Raw genomic sequence first — 18,938 nt, forward strand, 5'->3', positions numbered from 1 at the left:
AGCAGTGTTCAGTGCTCTGGGAGTTTGAGTCTGTAACACGTTGCATTGTGCCTCGAGGTGCAGCCTTAGGCACCTCCAGTCACATCCTCTATCCTGAATTCGCTGGGCTGAATTCTGGGCTGAATCCTGAATTTCTCTGCCTGGCTGACTTCTGCCATCCTCAGGCTCTCCTCTCATGAAGTGTCTCTCTGTTCTCCCACACAGACCTCATCTCCCCCTTTCTGATTTCCACAGCATTTTGTGTACCTCTCTTATAGCACTTTCTTCTTTTAACCTTGTAAGCACCTAGGGATTTCTTCTTCAGAGGCGCTGTACTCTTTGGGGTCCTGAATGCACCCAAGGTGTATTTCTGTTTGTGTGGTAGTGATTTGCATACTCATTCGTCTTTCTCACTGAATCAGCAACTTTTTGAAGGCAGAGATGGTGTCTTACTCATTGTTTTACCTCCTGTGTCTGGGATACAGTTTTGCCCTCCGTAAAACTTTGCTGAATTAAGGACTCCTCGCCCCCCACACCCCACACTAATTCTGCCAGCTTCTTGGGGGAGGCTCAGAACCTGTTCATCTCTGTAATCCCCTCAGTGTTCAGCAGTGTAGGTAGTCATGACACAGGGAGGAGCTGTCTTCTTGTTACTCTAGGGCAGGGGTTAGCAGACGTTTTCTGAAGAGTCAGATAATATTTTAGATTTTGTAAACTATATACGGTCTCTGTTTGCACAGTTTGTTTTTACAGTTCTTTAAAAATGTAAAAACCATCACAGTGCAAAAACAAGCCGAGGACTCTCGAGTACAGCATCACTGTGCGGCATGACTAGGGGGTCTGTGTCACATTTGGGGCAGGAAGGAAGAGGACAGGACCAGCTGGCATGTGCTGCTCACGGTTCAGTTCACACCCTAGATCCTTTGACTTCTCTCTTTAAAACATTGCCCATTGGATGCCATTTTCTGGGACCCACTCCACTGCTGAATTAGTTTTGTTATTTTGGTCTTTTTATATACTTACATTTCCCTGTGGAACCTCTGGAAAGGCAGGGAGATCAAGACCAAGACTCAGCCTGAACAAATGGACCATTCCTTTGGGGAGTGTCCCAGAGTGGGCTTGTGAGGAACTGCTTTTTTCTTTATCCAAAAAGAGTTTTAAAACCCAGAGCTGTCAAAATTAGCAATTGTGGAAGTTTGAATGTTTTCAAGTGAAAAGATACTGGATGCTGTGGTTAGTAACATCTCATGTCAGTTAATTGTTGTAAAGTAATGATCTTTGTGGTGTTTAGATATGACAGTGTCTGATTTCTAGCCCCTACTTTGGTATTTAAGAGAATAGCAAATAAATGCAAGCATGTTCTCTGACAGCTTATTAGGAAAGTGTCTACACCCTGATTTCCTTTCTGGCGTGCCCTCTTAACTGGCTGTTGACCTCTGCATGTTTCCCTGTCAGCAGGTGAGGCCAGTACTATTGCAGGAGAGAAGCAACACTGGGTTCACCTGTTCAAGGAGTTGAACAAAATAGACCTTTTCCCATTGGCCTGCTGCTTCCTTCATGTACTCTAGACTTTGAAAAAAAAGTGCATCTCAGGAGAGTTGTGTTAAATATGTTGTATTTATTGAGTTTTGTTTTATACACTTTATTTTTTTTTTGTTTTTTTGTGCGGTACGCTGGCCTCTCACTGTTGTGGCCTCTCCCGTTGCGGAGCACAGGCTCCGGACGCGCAGGCTCAGCGGCCATGGCTCACGGGCTCAGCCGCTCCGCGGCATGTGGGATCTTCCCGGACTGGGGCACGAACCTGTGTCCCCTGCATCGGCAGGCGGACTCTGAACCACTGCACCACGAGGGAAGCCCCTATACACTTTAATACATAACTTTTCTGAAGCATGTATATTTGTAAAGTTATTTTCCATAACAGAAAAACCCGAATGAACTTTTTGGCCAACCCAGTATTTTTTGTGTTAGCATTTTGGTAGTAGCTGATACCTGTCATAGATAGGACTATGAACTAAACTATTAGTAATAATTTCTTATAATATTAAAGTATATAATCTAAAACTAATAATTACTATTTGCTTGATATAACCTGAAATTAGTTTAGTCAAGCGGTTCTCAAAATGTGGTCTCTCGACCCATAGCATCAGCATAATCTGGAAACTGGTTAGAAATGCAGATTCTTGGACGCCACCCTAGGCCTGCTAAATGAGACAGACACTGGGGTTCAGCCCAGCAGCTGATTCTTTATCAAGCCCTGAAGCGGATTCTGTTGCCAGCCAGAGTTTGAGAACCACTGTTTTAAACCTTAATTGAGAGGTTCTTATATTTTTCCTTTGGATGTGTTTGTAAACTTTAATGTTGTCAAGATGTGCTAAACGGCTGAAAGCTGGATCTAGTATCAATAAAATGACTTGTTATTTATCAGCTCTTTGTTTTTAAAATCAACAGGTGACACCTGGACAGAAACACTGGCATATGTGCTCTTCTGGGGAGTTGCAAGCATTGGAACATTTTTTATTATTCTTTACAATGGCAAAGATTTTGTTGATGCTCCCAGATTGGTCCAGAAAGAAAAGATAGACTGAATTTGTGTCTGTGGAAAGCGGCTTGGCTTGGAAGATTCCATTTTGCAGAACTGGAGTCTTTACTGACCCGCTTTCCACGTCAGCCCAAGGTCTTTTTAAATCCTTTATCCAAAAGCACATCTTGCGCTTTGTGTGGGGGTGATGACTTAGAATTGATCTGATGTTACTGCCTTGATGATCTCTTTACTATTGGGATGGTTATCATTTGAAGCTATTCTATAATTAAAATGTAACCTCAATTCAGCTCACGGAATGGAAGGAATCTATTCATTGTCAGTTTAATCAGCTGTTGCAGAATAAGTAATATATTTTAAAAAAATCTAGCTTCTTTCCTTATTTAAAACAGTGAAATTATTTTTCTAGCTCAGTTTATTGTCACTGTAGAAGCAGTTTCTGTTAGCAAGCATACTTTTCCATAAATCTTTGGACTTTTCTTTAGTTTAATAATAAGCTAAGTCTACTCTGTTTATAAAATGTCTTTTACATACATCAAGTAGTTGGACGAAATAGTCTGTGACTACATGGTAGGAAAGAGGAGACCAGGGTCTGGTGTTCCTTTGGAGCTTCAGTTGGGCTGCCTTATGAGTTCAGTCAGCTTGAGCTGTGCAGTTTAAGTGTGATGAAAAAGGTTCAGGTGTATTTTATCTTTTTTAAAAGGTGTAAATGAAATCAAAGAATGTGAAGTCTCTCTCTTATGCTAGAGGTCCAAAGCCTCCTCTGTTTTCAGGATTGCCCCAGTGTGGAAAATGCCCTTGGTTGGTCAGCTCCTTCATTCTGGACCTTTTGGTTTCTTGGGGGTCTTTCATGGAGACATGCAGGCCTCTGAGCAGGTCTTGTGCTGAATCCAATGTTGCACTTGGAGGCAGCAACTGCTTTTCCACGCACGGTAGTGTCGATGCTTTTCCCTATTTAAGGGTTTTTGTTAGCTGTCAGTAAGCCTAAAATTTAGTGCTTCCAGGTAGTTACAGCTCTCCAAATCAAGGACCAACTTAAACTTTAATTTATGTGAAGAAATAAATCTGAAAAAATACACTCTAGAAGCTGTGCATAGTTCTAATTATAAGTCAGACTGTATATTCAAATTGTAATTATGAGGTTTAAAAATTAGAAAAGTATGTAAGGAAGTATAATTGCCACTATTTTAAAATAGTTCAATTAAATACTGCTACAATATTTGTGTTGTGCTTGAAAATATGTACAGTTTTTTCAATGGTAATACCTTTTCCTGTCCTTAAATATCTCTAAAGAGCGCCTTGATTTTAACATTACCTTTTTTCCAACATTATCTTTTATAAACATTAATAAGAGTTGTTGCTTTTAGAAACTTTAAAGGAAATAATAGCTGGAAAACCCTCTGTAGCTTAAAGTCAGTCATTAAAACTCACAATAGGGTAAGTAATTAGAACTACCTACTCTTAACTTGTAAATAAGCATAATTCGTTCCAAAGAGGAAATATCGAAACTTAGTTCATGTCTACTGTAATGTATTACTCAGATGCTACTGGGCATTTCACATTAAGAACTTATTTCAGCGACCACAACAAAGACCAAATCTGAACTGCTGATGTGGCTGTTTTGCAGTGAATGGGCTAATGTTGGTGTGTTAGATCTTAAGGTATCAATATTTCAGAACCTTGCAATGATTATATTTCTAAATTCATGTACTGTCCATCCGTAAGTGAAAATAAAATGTCATACTCTTTTCTAACTAATGTTGGTGTCATTCCTATACCTTGTTTTACAAAGGGATGTTCTTTTTTATAAAAAACATGCAAAGCAATGTGTGGTCATTATAGAAGAATTAGACAATGTAAGTAAGCAAGAAAATGAGTAGCTTCTGAAATTCTACTTTCCAATTATGGCCACTTCAAAAATTGTGTTTATCCTTATAATTATTTTTCAGTTACAGGTATTCCAGGGGAATATTTAGTATATTGTTCATTAAAAGATGTCCCCTGTATTCCCACCTCCAAATTGTAATTTCTTTTTCAAAATGATAGAGGCTCTCAACCAAGAAGTGGGACAATATGCTTATTAGAAAACGTCCTCTCAGGCCACAGGAAGATGTCAGGGAGCCCGAGGGAAATGCTGATGTAGACACCTCGGTGCCTAGGAGACCCTTGCACGTGTGTGTGTGGTGTGTGAAGGGTGTTTTGGGGGGAAGTGGCTTAAACAAGCATTTGGGGGTTTTTCCTCCTGCTTGCCTATGAGTCCTGATGTTAGAAGTTTTCCTACTACAGATAAATTACAGTTAAGTCTTCAAAATATTATGTTCTTTGGCACGTGGACCTCTCCACCTTGGCAGCTTGGTTCACCAAAGCCAGCAAGATGGAAGTCACAGTCTTTTTTAACCTAATCTCAGAAGTGTCATCCCATCACTTGTGCCATATTCTATGCATTAGAAACAAGCCACTAGATCAGCTCACTCGGGGAGGGGATTACACAGGGCATGAATACCGGGAGGTGGGGCTCTCTGGAAGTCTGTTCCCATAGCCTGTAAGGAGAGAAAAATCCAAAGTTATGATTCAGAGCTGGTGCTGGAGGGAATCGGGTGTTTCCTGTGCTGTGCCTTTGAGGTCTTTTGCCTGTTTCTGTTAGATTGCTTGTCCTTAAAGATTTCTGAAATTCTTTATATATTCTGGAGAGTAATTCTTTGTTGCTTATATGTACTACATATATCTTCTTCTAGTTTGTGGCTTGTCTTTTCATTTTCTTGTGGTTACTTTTGGTGAAAGAAGTGTATAATTTCAATGGTGTTGAATTTACCAGAAATTTCCTACCATCCCTTGTGCTTGGGTAAGACAACATTGCTCAACCCCAAGGGACTTCTTTTCACATAATTTTGCTTTTTCACGTCAGGTCTTTTCTCCATTCTATAAAGTAAGGAAATGGTCTGTGTCAATCCAGGTAGATCAGATTATGCTGCGGTAACAAATGATCCCCAAATCTCAGTGGCTTTAAAAAAATGAAGACTTATTTCTCACTCATTCTGTGTATCCTTGAAGGGTCTGCTGCAGCTCTGCCACATGACATCTGCATCCTGGGACCCAGAGTGATGGAACAGCTTCACACAGGAACATTACCAGTTATCCTGGCAGAAAGAAAAGGGAGAAGTTTCTGCTTGAAGGTCAAGGTGACAATCTCTTCTGTTCACATTTCATTGGTCAAAGCAAGTCGCATGGCCATACTTGAAGTGATGGAGGGAGGAGAGTGTAGCCCCTGGGGAGGGACTGTGTGCTGGCATCCGACACAGGCTCCAGTTTTCTTTTCCCACTGGGTTAACGGGAAGAGTCAGCAGAGAGCCTTCCCGACTCCCTCCGTCCTGCTGTGCGGTGCTGCCACCGTCACACATCAGGCTCCCCTCCACTTGCGGGGTTTCGGCTTTCTGTTCTGTCCCGTTGGCCTGGGTGTTTTCACTGCTGAGAACTCTTCCTCACGCAGCCGTGTCTTGCAGGATGGCCTGGCTCTTCCCTGAGCTCTGGGCCCCCAGCTTCTCAGTCTGTTCGGCAAAGCATTGTCTTGAGTGTTTGGAATAACACGAGTCCTGTGTGCTCAGAGCTGTTTTTTGACAGTAGGGATCTGTGGTGAGAACCATTTGGAAACATTGGGTTAAACATAGTCAAAGACTTGTCTCAATTCTCAGACTTGTCAGAGGTTTGACTCCCCTAGAGGGTGTGTGCAACGCAGCAGCACCCAGACTTTTTGGTCTGTGGAATTTTTTATTTACAGAGCATCTCAATAGGACGATTCTGTGAAACTGATTTTGAATAAGGCTCGCATGAGGGCGAGCACTCTGGCCGTGGAGTTAAAGAAAACATGGGCTCTAATTTATATTTGGGCCTCACTTGTGTGTTGAACTTGGTCTCTTAACTATAAATTCTTGGATTCTCATCCATATGGCAGTTCCCTAGGATAACACATGCACACGGACACACCCCTGCTGAGAAACCCAGGTAAATCTACAGGCGGGAGCTCTTCCTTGATGTCCAGCTCTCATCCTCTGGGTTGGACATCACGCAGAGGCTCCATAAATGGGATTTCACTGTGGGGGTGGAGGGGGAGAGACAATTAAAAGGAGTTGTGACATGTTTAATTATTACCACGAATGCCCTGGTCCTGCGTGAACTGGTCAGATGGCCTGTTTGTTCTTAGCACTTCCCTTTACAGATTATTCTGAGCGTAACTTTGTCTTTGCTTTTTGTTTGTTTTAGCCAAAGGCCCAGATATTCGTCTTTCTTCACCATTTTCAGTGATGCGTGCCTGTTGCCTGTTTATTTTTCTAGCTGTAGGAAGCTAAAGTTTCATCTATTAAAATATCATGTTACATTTTATGTCCTAAATTGAGCTCCTATTAGATTTCGGTTTAAACATAGACTCTGAGGTTAGGAGAAGTAGAAAGTACAGGTTGTAAGTCATGTTTGGAGAATTTAAGATGTCCTTCTCCTGACCTTTTGGGAGCACACATTCTCCTGGGTTCTGTCCAGCTTTACTCACAACTCCATTGCCTACTGATGTCTCCTCTCTGCTTTATCCCTGTTCTAGTTATCTATTTCTGGAAAGTAATCTCACAGTGTTGCGAGTTAGGAATGGAGCCTGGCACAGCTGGGTGATCTCTTCTGTTCCAGATGGCACTGACAGAGGTCACTCAGTGATACTCAGCTGACAGAGGGGCTGGTCTCTGGTCTGTGCTGGTTTGGTGCTGCACAAGGGTGGGTGGAAGGTGGACCAGCTGGTCCTGTGAGCTGGAGCACCTCCATGTGGCTTTGCAGCATGGCAGCCTCAAGGTCGTAGGACTTCATACCTGGTTGGTTCACGGCGGCCGGAGTGAAAACCAGGTGGAAGCTTGCATGGTATGATCTAGCCTCTAATGTCCAGTGGTGTCCCTTCTGCCATAGTCTATTGGTTGGAGCACTCACAAACCCACTCAGATTCAGGGGGAGGGACACAGACCCCCTCTCTCAATGAGAAAGATGGAAAAGAACCTGTGGCCCTGTCTGGACACATGTTGGATTTTTTTGTAGGCTTTGGTCCTAAGCCCTCCTCTCCATGTACCCACTTACCCCAGGTGATGTCATTTAGACCCATGGTTTTAAAATAGCATCTTGATGCTGTGACTCCCAAATATATATACATCTAGATCGGACCTTTCCAAAAGGTTCAGATTCTAATGTTCTGCTGCCTACCTGATATTCCCACCTGATTCACAGGCATCTCAAACTCAGTATGGTCAAGCAGAGCTCTTTTTTTTTCCCCCCAGAGCTCTTGATTTATACTCTGCAGACTGGTTCCATGCCGAGTTTTCTCCATCTCAGGAAATGCCACCAGCATCCACCCAGTAAGTCAAACATTTCATCCCTCTCCTCTCAACTATGCATCCAGTCCATAAGCAAGTCTTGGCAACTCTCCCCTGCCAAAATATAACTCAGACCCACCTATTCCTCTCCATATTCATTTCCAAGTCTCTGCCACCATCATCTTTCCCATGGACTTCCTAAAGTAGCTCCTGGAATAATTTTCCAAGGTCCCCATCTACAACCCTCTCCAGTCTGTTCTCCACAGCTACAAGTGATCTTTCAAGTGTAAACTAGATGACGCAGGGCCCCACGTTAAACCCTCAGGTGAGATTCTTGCTCTTTGAAGGAAACCGGAGCTCTGTTGTGGCCTATAAGGCCTTATATGACCTGGTTTCTGCCCACTTCTCCAAGCTCATCTCCCATCGCTCCCGTCCCCAGTCCAACCACAGGCCTCCTTTCTGCTCTTTCTCTCCTGAGGGCCTTTGCACTGTCATTGCCTCTGCCTGGACAGACCTTCCAGCAATTCCAATAACTAGTTCATTCTTCTTCAAAATTCAGTCCACGTATCTCCTCCTCGACCACCTGATTGAAGCACTGTCCCTCTCACACCATCACTTGGCCCATTTATTTCCTTCTTAGAAAAGATCACAGTCTGTAATTAGTATCATTTGTTATCTATCATTGTCTTTTTCCCTTCCAGAATCTAAAAGCCATGAAGTCCAGGGACCAGAACTTTCCCCAGAGCCTACACAGACACTGGATTGTAATATACTCCATAAAGGCTGATCCTATGCAGGTGGGCAATACGAAAGGACACATGATTCACATGTAAGAGACTGGTCAGAAAATTCTGGTTGAGAATTTCATATTTGTAGACGTACTTTTTGCCTTGCAAAGGATTGTTTAAATCGCTCGTTTTTTTTCTTCCTGACTGGATGCTGAGTAGAAAATGGTTGGGTGAATTAATTCTCTTCCCCAGCTTTTCTATCTATAAAGTGGAACAGCCATAAATTAATTTTTCTATGTAAAATAACTTTTACAGAAATCTAACACAATAGTTTACACGCTCTTTCCGCCCCAGGACAGTTCTGAGGTCACACCCAAACCTATTGTGTGGCTTCTCATGGCCTCAGCCAACAAGGGATTCTGAGGTGGGCAGACTGCCCAGGGCACCTCTCAAAAGGGTTGGAAAGATTCTGCAGCAATTCGGAAGAGCTCACATTCTGTTTAAATCCACCAAATTAGAATTTTTTCTCCTAATTTCTCTTTTGGATGCTACCCTTCCTGTTATCATGTGATCCTCTTCTCACGTGATGGCCTTCATGCACTGCATTGGTGCGGTTTCACTGCATGTGAGGAAGCAAACAGAGAAGGCAGTAGAAAAGAGACCAGATGGATTCTCCTTTATTTTCCTTTTTTTTTTTTTTTCAAAATTAGCTAGTATGTTTACATAAGGAGGGAAAATCTTGTGTTGAGAGGTCTCAAAACAAAACTACATCTCATAAGTGACCAAAAAGACCTAGAGATATATTTGTTTAGGGTTTTATTTATGACAATTGCTAAAAAACCCCCCAATATTTCCCTACCTGATTCTTTAGAACTAAGAGTAGGTGTGTTTTTAGTATAATCAGAAAGCTTTCTGGAGTCCGTGTCTGGCTCTAATGTCATTGTACTGCTAAGGGCACAGGGATGAAACGTGCCTTTTTCTCTCCAGCTTATTGGAAGAGGGTGGACAAATGTTAAGATGACTGCTTTTGTGCAGTCCCTAGAAAATAGTCAAAGAATTCAAAGAATTTTTTGAAACAGAACTGAGGATTACTATGAAATGTTCTGCTCTTCGTGCAGTTCTCAGAAAGCAGAATAAAACTGAACCCAAGCTGGAGACATTTTCATCTGGAGCACATTAGTCTATAATAATGGGACTTCATCTGTTTGACTTCTGTGAGCAAATATTATTCTGGAGAAGTAACTTTTCCATACAATTAGAAATGCTCAAAAGTGCTTTCAAACTTTTAAAGGTCACTTTCGATGTAAGTGCCTAAATGTATGACACATTTTCCTTCTCTCTTAAACAGGGCCCTGGTTCTCAGATTTGGCAGGTTCCAGGGCGTGGCCTGGACACCAGGAGTTTTAAATGCTCCCGGGTGGTTTGAATGGACACTGAGGTGGAGGACCACTGAAGTACAGCAACTGTGAATGAAGAGCTGCTCTAGAACAACATTTGTGTCTACACTCCTGAGGATACCTAGCATTCAGGGCTGAAATACCCAAGTGATAACCAACCCCCGAGGGGCGGCCCCTGTTGTAAGACAGTGACCTGGGCTGGGGGCTCGGAGACTGTGACCCGTAAGGATTCAGGAACAGACTCTGTGCTGTGTATTTGTTGTTGAGTGTGCTCACTCTCCAAGCCTTGATAGCCGAGGTTTTGTGACACCGAAGAACCCTCTGATGAGAAATCAGAGGACTGACTAGTTGTGGTAAGTAAATGCTGGTTCATGCATTTTAAAGCCAAGTGATTTTTTTTTCTTTTCCATTATGGTTTATCACAGAATACTGGATATAGTTCCCCGTGCTAGAGTAGGACCTTGTTGTTTACCCATTCTATATATAATAGTTGGCATCTGCCGATCCCAGCCTCCCAATCCATCCTTCCCCCACGCCCCCTCCTCCTTGGCAAACCACACGTCTGTTCTGTGTGAGTCTGTTTCATAGATAAGTTCATTTGTATCATATTTTAGATTCCACATATAAGTGATATCATATGGTATTTGTCTTTCTCTTTCTGACGTACTTAGTATGATCATCTCTAGGTCCATCCATGTTGCCGCAAATGGCATGATTTCGTTCTTTTTTATGGCTCAGTAATATTCCATTGTATATATGTACCACATCTTTATCCATTCATCTGTTGATGGACATTTAGGTTGTTTCCATGTCTTGGCTGTTGTAAATAGTGCTGCTGTAAACACAGGGGTGCCTGTATCTTTCTGAATTATAGTTTTGTCTGGATATATGCCAAGGATTGGGATTGCTGGATCATATGGCAACTCTATTTTTAGTTTTTTGAGGAACCTCCATACTGTTTTCCATAGTAGCTGCACCAGTTTACATTCCCACCAACAGTGTAGGATGGTTCTGCTTTCTCCACACCTTCTCCAGCATTTATTTGTAGACTTATTTTTTTTAATTTTTATTTGTTTATTTGGCAGGGGCTACTCTTTGTTGCGGTGTGCGGACTTCTCATTGCAGTGGCTTCTCTCGTTGCGGAGCACAGGCTCTAGGCACGCGGGCTTCAGTAGTTGTGGCTCACGGGCTCTAGAGCGCAGGCTCAGTAGTTGTGACACACAGGCTTAGTTGCTCCGCAGCATGTGGGATCTTCCCGGACCAGGGCTCGAACCCATGTCCCCTGCATTGGCAGGTGGATTCTTAACCACTGCGCCACTGGGGAAGCCCTATTTGTAGACTTTTTAATGATGGTCATTCTGACTGGTGTGTGACATTTTGATTTGTAGTTTTGATTTGCATTTCTCTATTAGTGATGTTGAGCATCTTTTCATGTGCATGTTGGCCATCTGTATGTTGTCTTTGCAGAAATGTCTATTTAGGCCTTCTGCCCATTTTTGGATTGGGTTATTTTTTGTTGTTGACCTGTTTGTATATTTTGGAAATTAAGCCCTTGTTGGTAACATCATTTGCAAGTATTTTCTTCCAGTCCATAGGTTGTCTTTTTGTTGTGTTTATGGGTTTTTTTTGCTGTGTAACAGCTTAAGTTTGTTTAGGTCCCATTTGTTTGTTTTTATCTCTGTTCTCTCGGGAGAGTGAGCTAAGAAAACATTGGCACGATTTATGTATGTCAGAGAATGCTTTACCTATGTTCTCTTCTAGGAGTCTTACGGTGTCGTGTCTTATATTTAAGTCTTTAAGCCATTTTGAGTTTATTTTTGTATATGGGGTGGGGGTGTGTTCTAACTTCATTGACTTACATGCGGCTCTCCAGCTTGCCTAACACCACCAAGTGGTCTTTTTATGGGCATCAGGTGAAGCTGGAAGTTCAAGACTGCCTAAGACCTTTCTAATGCCTATTTCTTGTTATAGGGAAGTTTATGGCATGAAAAAGAAAAGCCATCTCTAGAACATCTGATGTTCCAGGTGAATGTGTAAGTGTCTTTAAAGATGTCTGTACAAATCTACTCAAAGAAACTGTGTGCTTCACTGAGAGCATGGAATTGAGGAGTGTTAGAGCAGTAAGGGACCTCCTCACTTCCGGGATAACCCTGACCTACTTATTGCAGTTAAACGACAGGAGACGTTCACAAGGTGGACTAATGCTGTATCATAAATATGGTGTCTTCACTTACTGGGTGTTCTGTTTGAGAGCCGTCTTTCTATACATTTTAGAAAACTTATGTACAGATAATTTAAAACTAGGTTATGGTCTTTCCTATAAAGAGTTGGTCATCATGTCCAAATATAACCTTAGGTCTATGGGAAAGTTAGCTTCACTTTCATCCTCATAGAGGCTCTGGCAGCTTTTCAGTGTCGTGAGACACCAGGGCCGAAGGTGGTTTGGGGTTGTTCGTAGAGAGGACTGGTCTTGGACCCACTGAGAGGCCTCAGATTAGGGAAAAGTGACTCCTTTTGTGAGCTCCAAACAAAGGCCTTCTTTCTTTATGGCCAGTCAATCCTATTAGCGAAGGAGAACACAGTGATTGCAGGTTCACCGTGACTAAAAAAAGAACTAATTAATTTTGCATTGATGACATTCAGATTAGTCATCTTAGTTAAAAAACTCCTTTTCAAAATTCTCTAAAAATGAATGCCCGCTAGTATGTTGGGATCTCACCAGAAAACATTCCTTAAATTTTATCCCATAAAAACAGTAGTCAAATTTCAGCTCCCGGTGTGCCCTACTTCTAGGACTTTGCTAGAGTCGAGCAGTTGGCTGTGAGAATTCTGCCTCCGTGGTGACAGGGAGGAAGCACCGTGTGTGACTCTGGGGATGGCGGGTGGGGTGTGTGTCCTGCTGAGGGAGTAGTCTTTCTTTTCACCTTCCTAATCCTTTCTAGACTCGAGAAGACGATGGGCTGAGTGCTTCCGGAGTCAATATTTCCAAAAGCAGCCGAGGCGGCTCCATCTGTACGTAAGTGGCTGTAAGATAGCGGCTGACGGCAGTCTCGGGGAAGCCCAGCTCTCAGGCCACGGAGGCTGTGTCTCTCCGGTTGAGGTGGCGCACGATGAAAGTCCCCAGGGCCCCCAGGGGGATGCACACGGTAGAGGAGGCCACGAGCAGCCCAATTATGGCCAGTGCATACGAGGGGTAGTCCTTCGTCACAAGCTGGCCCTGAAGAAGGAACCTGAGTGTCAGAAGAAAGAACCTCCCATGCGGAGCCTTCCGAGGGCACCACCCCTCCGGGCCTCAGGCCCTCCAGCGGGAGGAAGAGAGCATCTGCGGCCGGGCATCCTTACACCCGGGGCCGCCCCAGCTCTCCGTGCAGGTCACTAGTGGCTCTGCTGGGCAGACTAACTCCCCCTGTGCATACTGTTTGGAGCTATCTGGAAAGAGCAACCATGAGAATAATCCAAGGCTTACGTTCAAGGCAGCAGCAGGGCACCTAAATGTAGGGGCTACCTGTCCAGTACAGCAGCCACCAGGCATAGGTGGCCATTGAGCACTGGGAATGTGGCCGGGGATGCGCAAGAAGTGAATTTTAAATATTGTTTAAATTTCAGTAGCCACATGTGGTTATTAGCTTCTATGTCCAGCAGCACAGCTCTCATCTCAGGAGAAGTGTTGATGGACCTCAGGACTTACTTGGAAGAATGATGGATGGTTCCGTAAATGCAAAACTGATGAGAAACCAGTTGAGGCCCAAAAGCCACTAAATGCTACACTACCTTTCCACAAAGGAACCAGAGGACGGCTAAATCCAGGGAGCAGGTACTTGCTGTCAACCAAAGCACGTATGGTTTGTAAACCAAAATGCCAGCCGGAGTGTGGCCGCGGGAACCAGCCCACAGACTTCTGTTGCTCGTCTGTTACTCATTGTGTTCTGTGTGACGAGTACAGGAATTGGGAGGAAACATAAATGATTTTAGCAGTTTGACAGCCTATAATCCTGTGTCTGCTGAATCTGATACATATTTGGTGCTTGTATTTGCTCTACCTTTTTTTTTTTTAAGGAATTCACTGTTAATTGCATTTTCCAAAAGTATCAGGCTGCAGGGACTGGAGGAAACACCCTGCTCCTCCACTGCGGGGTGGGAAGCCCTGCTCGGCACCACTGCCAGAACCAGACGCGGTGGCGCCTTCCCAGCCATGGTGCAGCGTGGAGTGTGTGGACTGGAGCACGGGGTGCACACTGCACACACACCATATGCTAAGGGGCAACATCTTCTACCCACAGGGAAAGAAATCCAAATTGGTCAGTTGTATTGCTTTCCTTAAAAATCTTTTTTATGAGAGTGTGTCTGTGCAAGGACAGCCAAGGCTGACCCTCAGGCCCAGTGCCGTGATACGGCTGTCCAGGTTGTTAAAACACTGATGTGCTGCCCTCTGCTGGGTGAGCAGATGCAGCCCAGCCTCCTGAGTGCCCCTCTCAGGCCCCGGTTCTGTCCTAGCAACTCCAGTGTAAATGCCAGTCCCTGCCCCACCCAGCTCCTCAGGGGCCATGCCCTCCAGCCTTGCTTGGCCTTGCCTGAGTGGCCTCAGTGGACAGAGGCCACCAGGAAGTTCTGGACGGACTCTCACTCTCTTCACTGCAGCCCATGTTGAAAAACTCAGCCCAGCTGCTGGGCTGAGTATTTTTACATACCTGGGTGATGTTTTTACATACCTGGGAGGCGTCCCAGGCTTGGTACTGCAGCGTCCCTGTGATGATGTAGTCACTCAGGTAGAAGACAAAGAGGCTGATGATGAGCAGCGGGCTCACACCGCCCCACATGGCCTTCCAGTACCAGTTCAGAGCGTGTCCAGTCATAGCCTTAAGGTCGCTTTCGAATCTGTTTGGAGGTGGGGAGAGAAAGCTTGGATTATCCATGCTGTTGGCGCCAGGCAGTCCAGGCCACACCTCCTCGTCTGCTCAGGAAGATTCTGTGCTGGGCACCACTGATGTCTGAACACGACCACTGGGCAGTCTCTGATTCCTTGTGGGGGTCTTGGGGGCAGAGAGGGAAGAAGGGCTGAGGCCGCCACAGAGGGGGCAAAGCAACCACCCATAGGCGAGTGGACATCAGAGGCCATGCTCCTGGTGCCGGCCTTCAGCTGGAGGCTGCTGCTGTACACCAGAGGGCCTGGCGGGATGCCTGTGAAGCCAGTCCTCAACACCAGGGGACCGCGAGGGCAGCCCTGCTCCACCCCTCCCACCCTGCTGTCTGTCAGCAACTCTCCTTCCCCCCTAGAAACGCCCCCACAGGGGAATCGCTTTTGTCCCCTGAAACCAGAGCAGGTTTTCTGGGGCAGAGGGAAAACCCGAACGAAGCAGGAGCACCTTGGCCCTGACCCGTTGGAGCTGGCATGGAGTGGTGCTTCCCAAGTGTAGCTGCCTGCAGCCCACCATTGTGATTCCCATCGTCTGTGGGCTTTTTATAATTGACTCATTTACCTGAATTTAGCAATAGCATGACAATATATCCGTTTTACCATGGATTGGATAGGCTAATCATATTTTTCTGCCCCCCCCCACACAAATGAGGATGGAAAGTATCTCAGCACTTTGAGAAATGCTGACCCAGCCACCTCCCCGTTTCCCAGGGGAGGGGACCGAGGTCCAGGGCTGTGACGTGACTTGCCTGAGGGCACCCGGGTAGTGGCCGACCCAGGCCCAGCATCCGGATTGGTGTCTTACCTCCAGTCCAGGGCCTTTGAAACTGCTCCCCACGGCAGAAAAGGCAGCCGTGGGGGAGGGGAGGGGGCCGGGTGAGACTGTCACAGGGGGAACCACAGCCCCTGCCTCTCCTGGACCCTGCAGCGTGTCCATCACCACCTGCCCCCCCCCGCTGCAGACCACAAAGACCCACGTGCATAATGTGAACACTTGGGACTCTCGAAACTACATGTGGCAGAAAGTGTTGTGAGGCATGGCCTTCACGGGTGGGTTTCCTGGGCGGCTGGCGGGGCAGGCCTCCTACCTCCTCAGTCCGTACAGGTAGCACACGGCAGCCGCCTCCACCAGGACAATGAGCAGCAGGGGCAGCGTGGCGGCGTAGTCATTGAAGATGTCGAACCAGTAGTTGCCGGCCTCCATGGTGAACACCAAGCCGATGGCACAGCTGACGAGGCACACCAGACCTAGGAGCACAAGACCGCCTGCTCACCCGCCTGAGACCCCGGCCTGCGCACCCAGCTTTCTATGGGGCCCAAGAGCCATGGACCCTGAGGAGGCGCTGGCCGTTCAGTTCATCCTCATGGGCTGGGGGAGCTGTCGTGGACTGGCCTCTCTGCACGTGTGTGCCACGTGTGTGCCACGTGTGTGTGTTGGGCAGCGTGGGGCAAAGGTGTTGCAAGGAGTGTCAGCAGGACTTCCTGCTGTTAATTCATGGGGCCGTCCAGTAGTGGGGAATCAAACTTGGTGGAAAAGAGAAACTTGTAGGCGTTGCTGTCTAGGGGAATCTCACCCAATCTATGGGTCTGGTGACTCTGTTTATCCCAGCAACTCAGCCACTAAGCTCATGGGAAGTGAATCAGGGGAGGAGATTTGAGCTGCAGGGCACCAGAAGAGAGGAGTAGGGAGGGGAGGAGAAGAAACAAATGCTTACCCAGCTGCTACTGCGCCCCAGGCACTTGCCATGCAGTGGAGGCTTTAGCTTCTGGGGCAGGTTATCAGGAGCCCCCTTCTACAGAGGGGGAAGCCAAGGCTCAGAGATGTCGGGTAACTTTCCCAACATTCCACAGCACAGAAAGAAAGTTGGAATTCAGACACAGGCCCTTCTGTCTCCAGAACCGAAGCTCTGGCTCCAGTCTCTGCTGCCTCCCTTGGGCACCCCACAAAGTATTAGACTCTAAAGCTCCCACCTGCCCTTTCCATGGCCACAGCCTACACCACCAGCCAGTGAGCCCCACTGCTGTCCTGAGGCGGACACAAGAACAGGCTCTGTGCGGGAGGGGAGGCTCACATAATGCTGGCTCCTGAGGGCAGGGAGGCTAAGCGCTAGAGGGCTCTGGTGGGAGCTGGGTTTGATGTGGGCTGGGACGAGGGGTTCTGGATGTGGGGGTGAGGAGTCACGGTTCTCTGGACACTGCCAGCTTGCACTGGAGCAGATGGGTGGTGGAGTGAAGTGGAGAGGCAGGCCTGGATAAACAGGCTCTTGCCCTCACAAGGCAAAGGTCTGCCAGCTGCAGAATGGGTAGATGAATTGTGGTGTATGGTCTTAGGCTGGATTATTACACGGACAGGAAAGAGGACGGGGATGGGGGCGTACTGATGGGGCAGGAGCAGGGAGGGGCTCTCCGGTGTGAGAAATGTACGTGTTGTTATGCTTCAGTCAACACAAAGACAGAAGCAGGTTCTCTGCTGGCCTGGAGAGCTTTGAGGGCCGTGCTGGGGGGTTTTGGCCTTTGCGAAGGTTGGGGTGACCACTTCACTCCCCTGTGATGTGGAGAACCAGATGCATGGGGTGAATCATGTGTACCAGGTCTCAGATTGCCCGAGAGGAGAGAGCCATGGCAGGACCCCAGTGAGGCTGCTGCGGCCTCTCGCTGAGCCCGCGGCCCCTGAGGAGACTCCTCCCTCTGCTCACCTCCCCGAGCCCCGCCGCCTTCGCTGGCCCACTCACCTGAGATTGCCTCCTTGGGCAGGTAGCTGGAGATGACCTTGCTGTCGGTCAGAGGGGTGAGGATGGCGGCCGTGTTCCCCAGCATGCTTCCAATGCCCAGCATCAGCAGCATGAAGAAGTAGAGCACCGACCACAGCTGGGACACCTCCATGTTTTTAATGGCCTCTGTGTAGACGATGAAGGCCAGGCCGGTGCCCTGGACGGCCTGCCCACAGGATGAAGACACCAGTTACACACCCGGGCGACTTAGGACTTCTTCCCCAGGTGCTAAGCTACTTGGGGAACCTGAGAATCAGCCACGAGAAGCCACATTCTGAGGTTGGATCTTCCACCTGCACACCAGCCCACTGAGGGTAAGCTGGGCTGGATAGAAATGCGAGCTGTCAGGAGCCCTTATTTGCAAAGTGTGAGGAGACACCTCAGTCAACTTGGAACACTGAGTTCCTCTCTCCTGCCCCAACTCACATCATTATGGATAAAATATAGTAAAATAATGGTTGCATAATTTCTGCTTCCTGTATCATGACTGACTGGGTGTTCCGGGAGCTGAGATGGTGGAGCCACAGCTACAGGGGCCAGAATGGTGGGGAGCTGGCCTGGCCGGCAGGCAACCAAGTGGGCAGGCTGCTCAGAGGCCAGATGCCTGCGGCGGTAACGCTGCTGTAGGGATACTGAACTGTGGAAATAGAGCCTCAGCTCCTGGTTGAAAGGGCTTATGGGTGGGGGTGGGGAAGCACCCCCTGGCTGCCAGCAGCAGAAGCAGCAGAAGCAAACACTGGGGAAGGCTTCCATTGCAGGTCTGAATTGGGTTACCTGTAAGACCACCAGAGATGATCAAGAGGTGAGCTTGCAACCCGAGATTTATAAACTGACCAGAAAACATGCCACTGTGAGTGAAGAGTCAGCAGGAATAAGAACTAAGATTTCAGCACCCTTCCCCTGGAATGGCAGATGTTGGATTGTCAGATTCAAAATACAGGGCAGCTCAACAGCATACCAATGGGGACAATGGTATTCATCCGCCCTGGGTGCAGACCATAAGGGAGTGATCACTTGCAGAGAATTTAAAAACAACAGAACCTACTAAAGGTGGCCTGCTTTTTATTACCATGAGCCGACAGTGCTAAGCAGTGTCACTGATAATACATGCCCCCAGAAGACAGCTGGGATGCAATAAAGGTGAACAAATAAACTAGCAAGCATGCCGGTCAATACAGACACTGTTGTATAAAATAACAATAGCATCCAATTTATCAGTTTAAAAAGAATTGGGAACTTCCCTGGTGGCTCAGTGGTTAAGAATCCACCC

At 46.6% G+C, this 18,938-nt stretch overlaps 2 protein-coding genes across 22 annotated transcripts in view; one reads left to right on the forward strand and one right to left on the reverse strand.

The window, feature by feature from the left end:
- Nucleotides 1-18,134, forward strand: part of SACM1L (SAC1 like phosphatidylinositide phosphatase) — a 71,518-nt gene extending 53,384 nt beyond the window's left edge. Inside the window, exons 20-25 of one of the 18 annotated variants that reach the window (XR_010946982.1) lie at nt 5,570-5,691; nt 7,334-7,414; nt 8,559-8,686; nt 9,934-12,015; nt 12,925-13,796; nt 17,652-18,134. Coding sequence is in view for 3 of the 18 variants with exons in the window: in XM_067754099.1 (XP_067610200.1) it covers nt 5,570-5,691; nt 7,334-7,414; nt 7,822-7,830 (212 nt within the window). In the remaining 15 variants the exon portion in view is untranslated. Of the gene's footprint in view, nt 1-2,427; nt 4,273-5,569; nt 7,964-8,558; nt 8,687-9,933; nt 12,016-12,924 lie in introns of those variants that run through there. The other 17 variants (XR_010946984.1, XR_010946981.1, XR_010946983.1 and 14 more) reach the window with 17 other exon arrangements.
- Nucleotides 9,247-18,938, reverse strand: part of SLC6A20 (solute carrier family 6 member 20) — a 92,436-nt gene continuing 82,744 nt past the window's right edge. For 2 of the 4 annotated variants that reach the window (XM_067754104.1, XM_067754106.1), the window contains exons 8-11: nt 17,630-17,834; nt 15,986-16,145; nt 14,692-14,857; nt 9,247-13,199 (exon numbers count right to left, since the gene is read on the reverse strand). In XM_067754104.1, coding sequence (XP_067610205.1) covers nt 13,050-13,199; nt 14,692-14,857; nt 15,986-16,145; nt 17,630-17,834 — 681 coding nt within the window. In that variant the 3' untranslated portion in view covers nt 9,247-13,049. Of the gene's footprint in view, nt 13,200-14,517; nt 14,858-15,985; nt 16,146-17,629; nt 17,835-18,938 lie in introns of those variants that run through there. The other 2 variants (XM_067754105.1, XM_067754103.1) reach the window with 1 other exon arrangement.

Source organism: Pseudorca crassidens, chromosome 10 (assembly GCF_039906515.1).
Source record: "Pseudorca crassidens isolate mPseCra1 chromosome 10, mPseCra1.hap1, whole genome shotgun sequence".
In the NCBI taxonomy this organism is placed as follows: Eukaryota; Metazoa; Chordata; class Mammalia; order Artiodactyla; family Delphinidae; genus Pseudorca; species Pseudorca crassidens.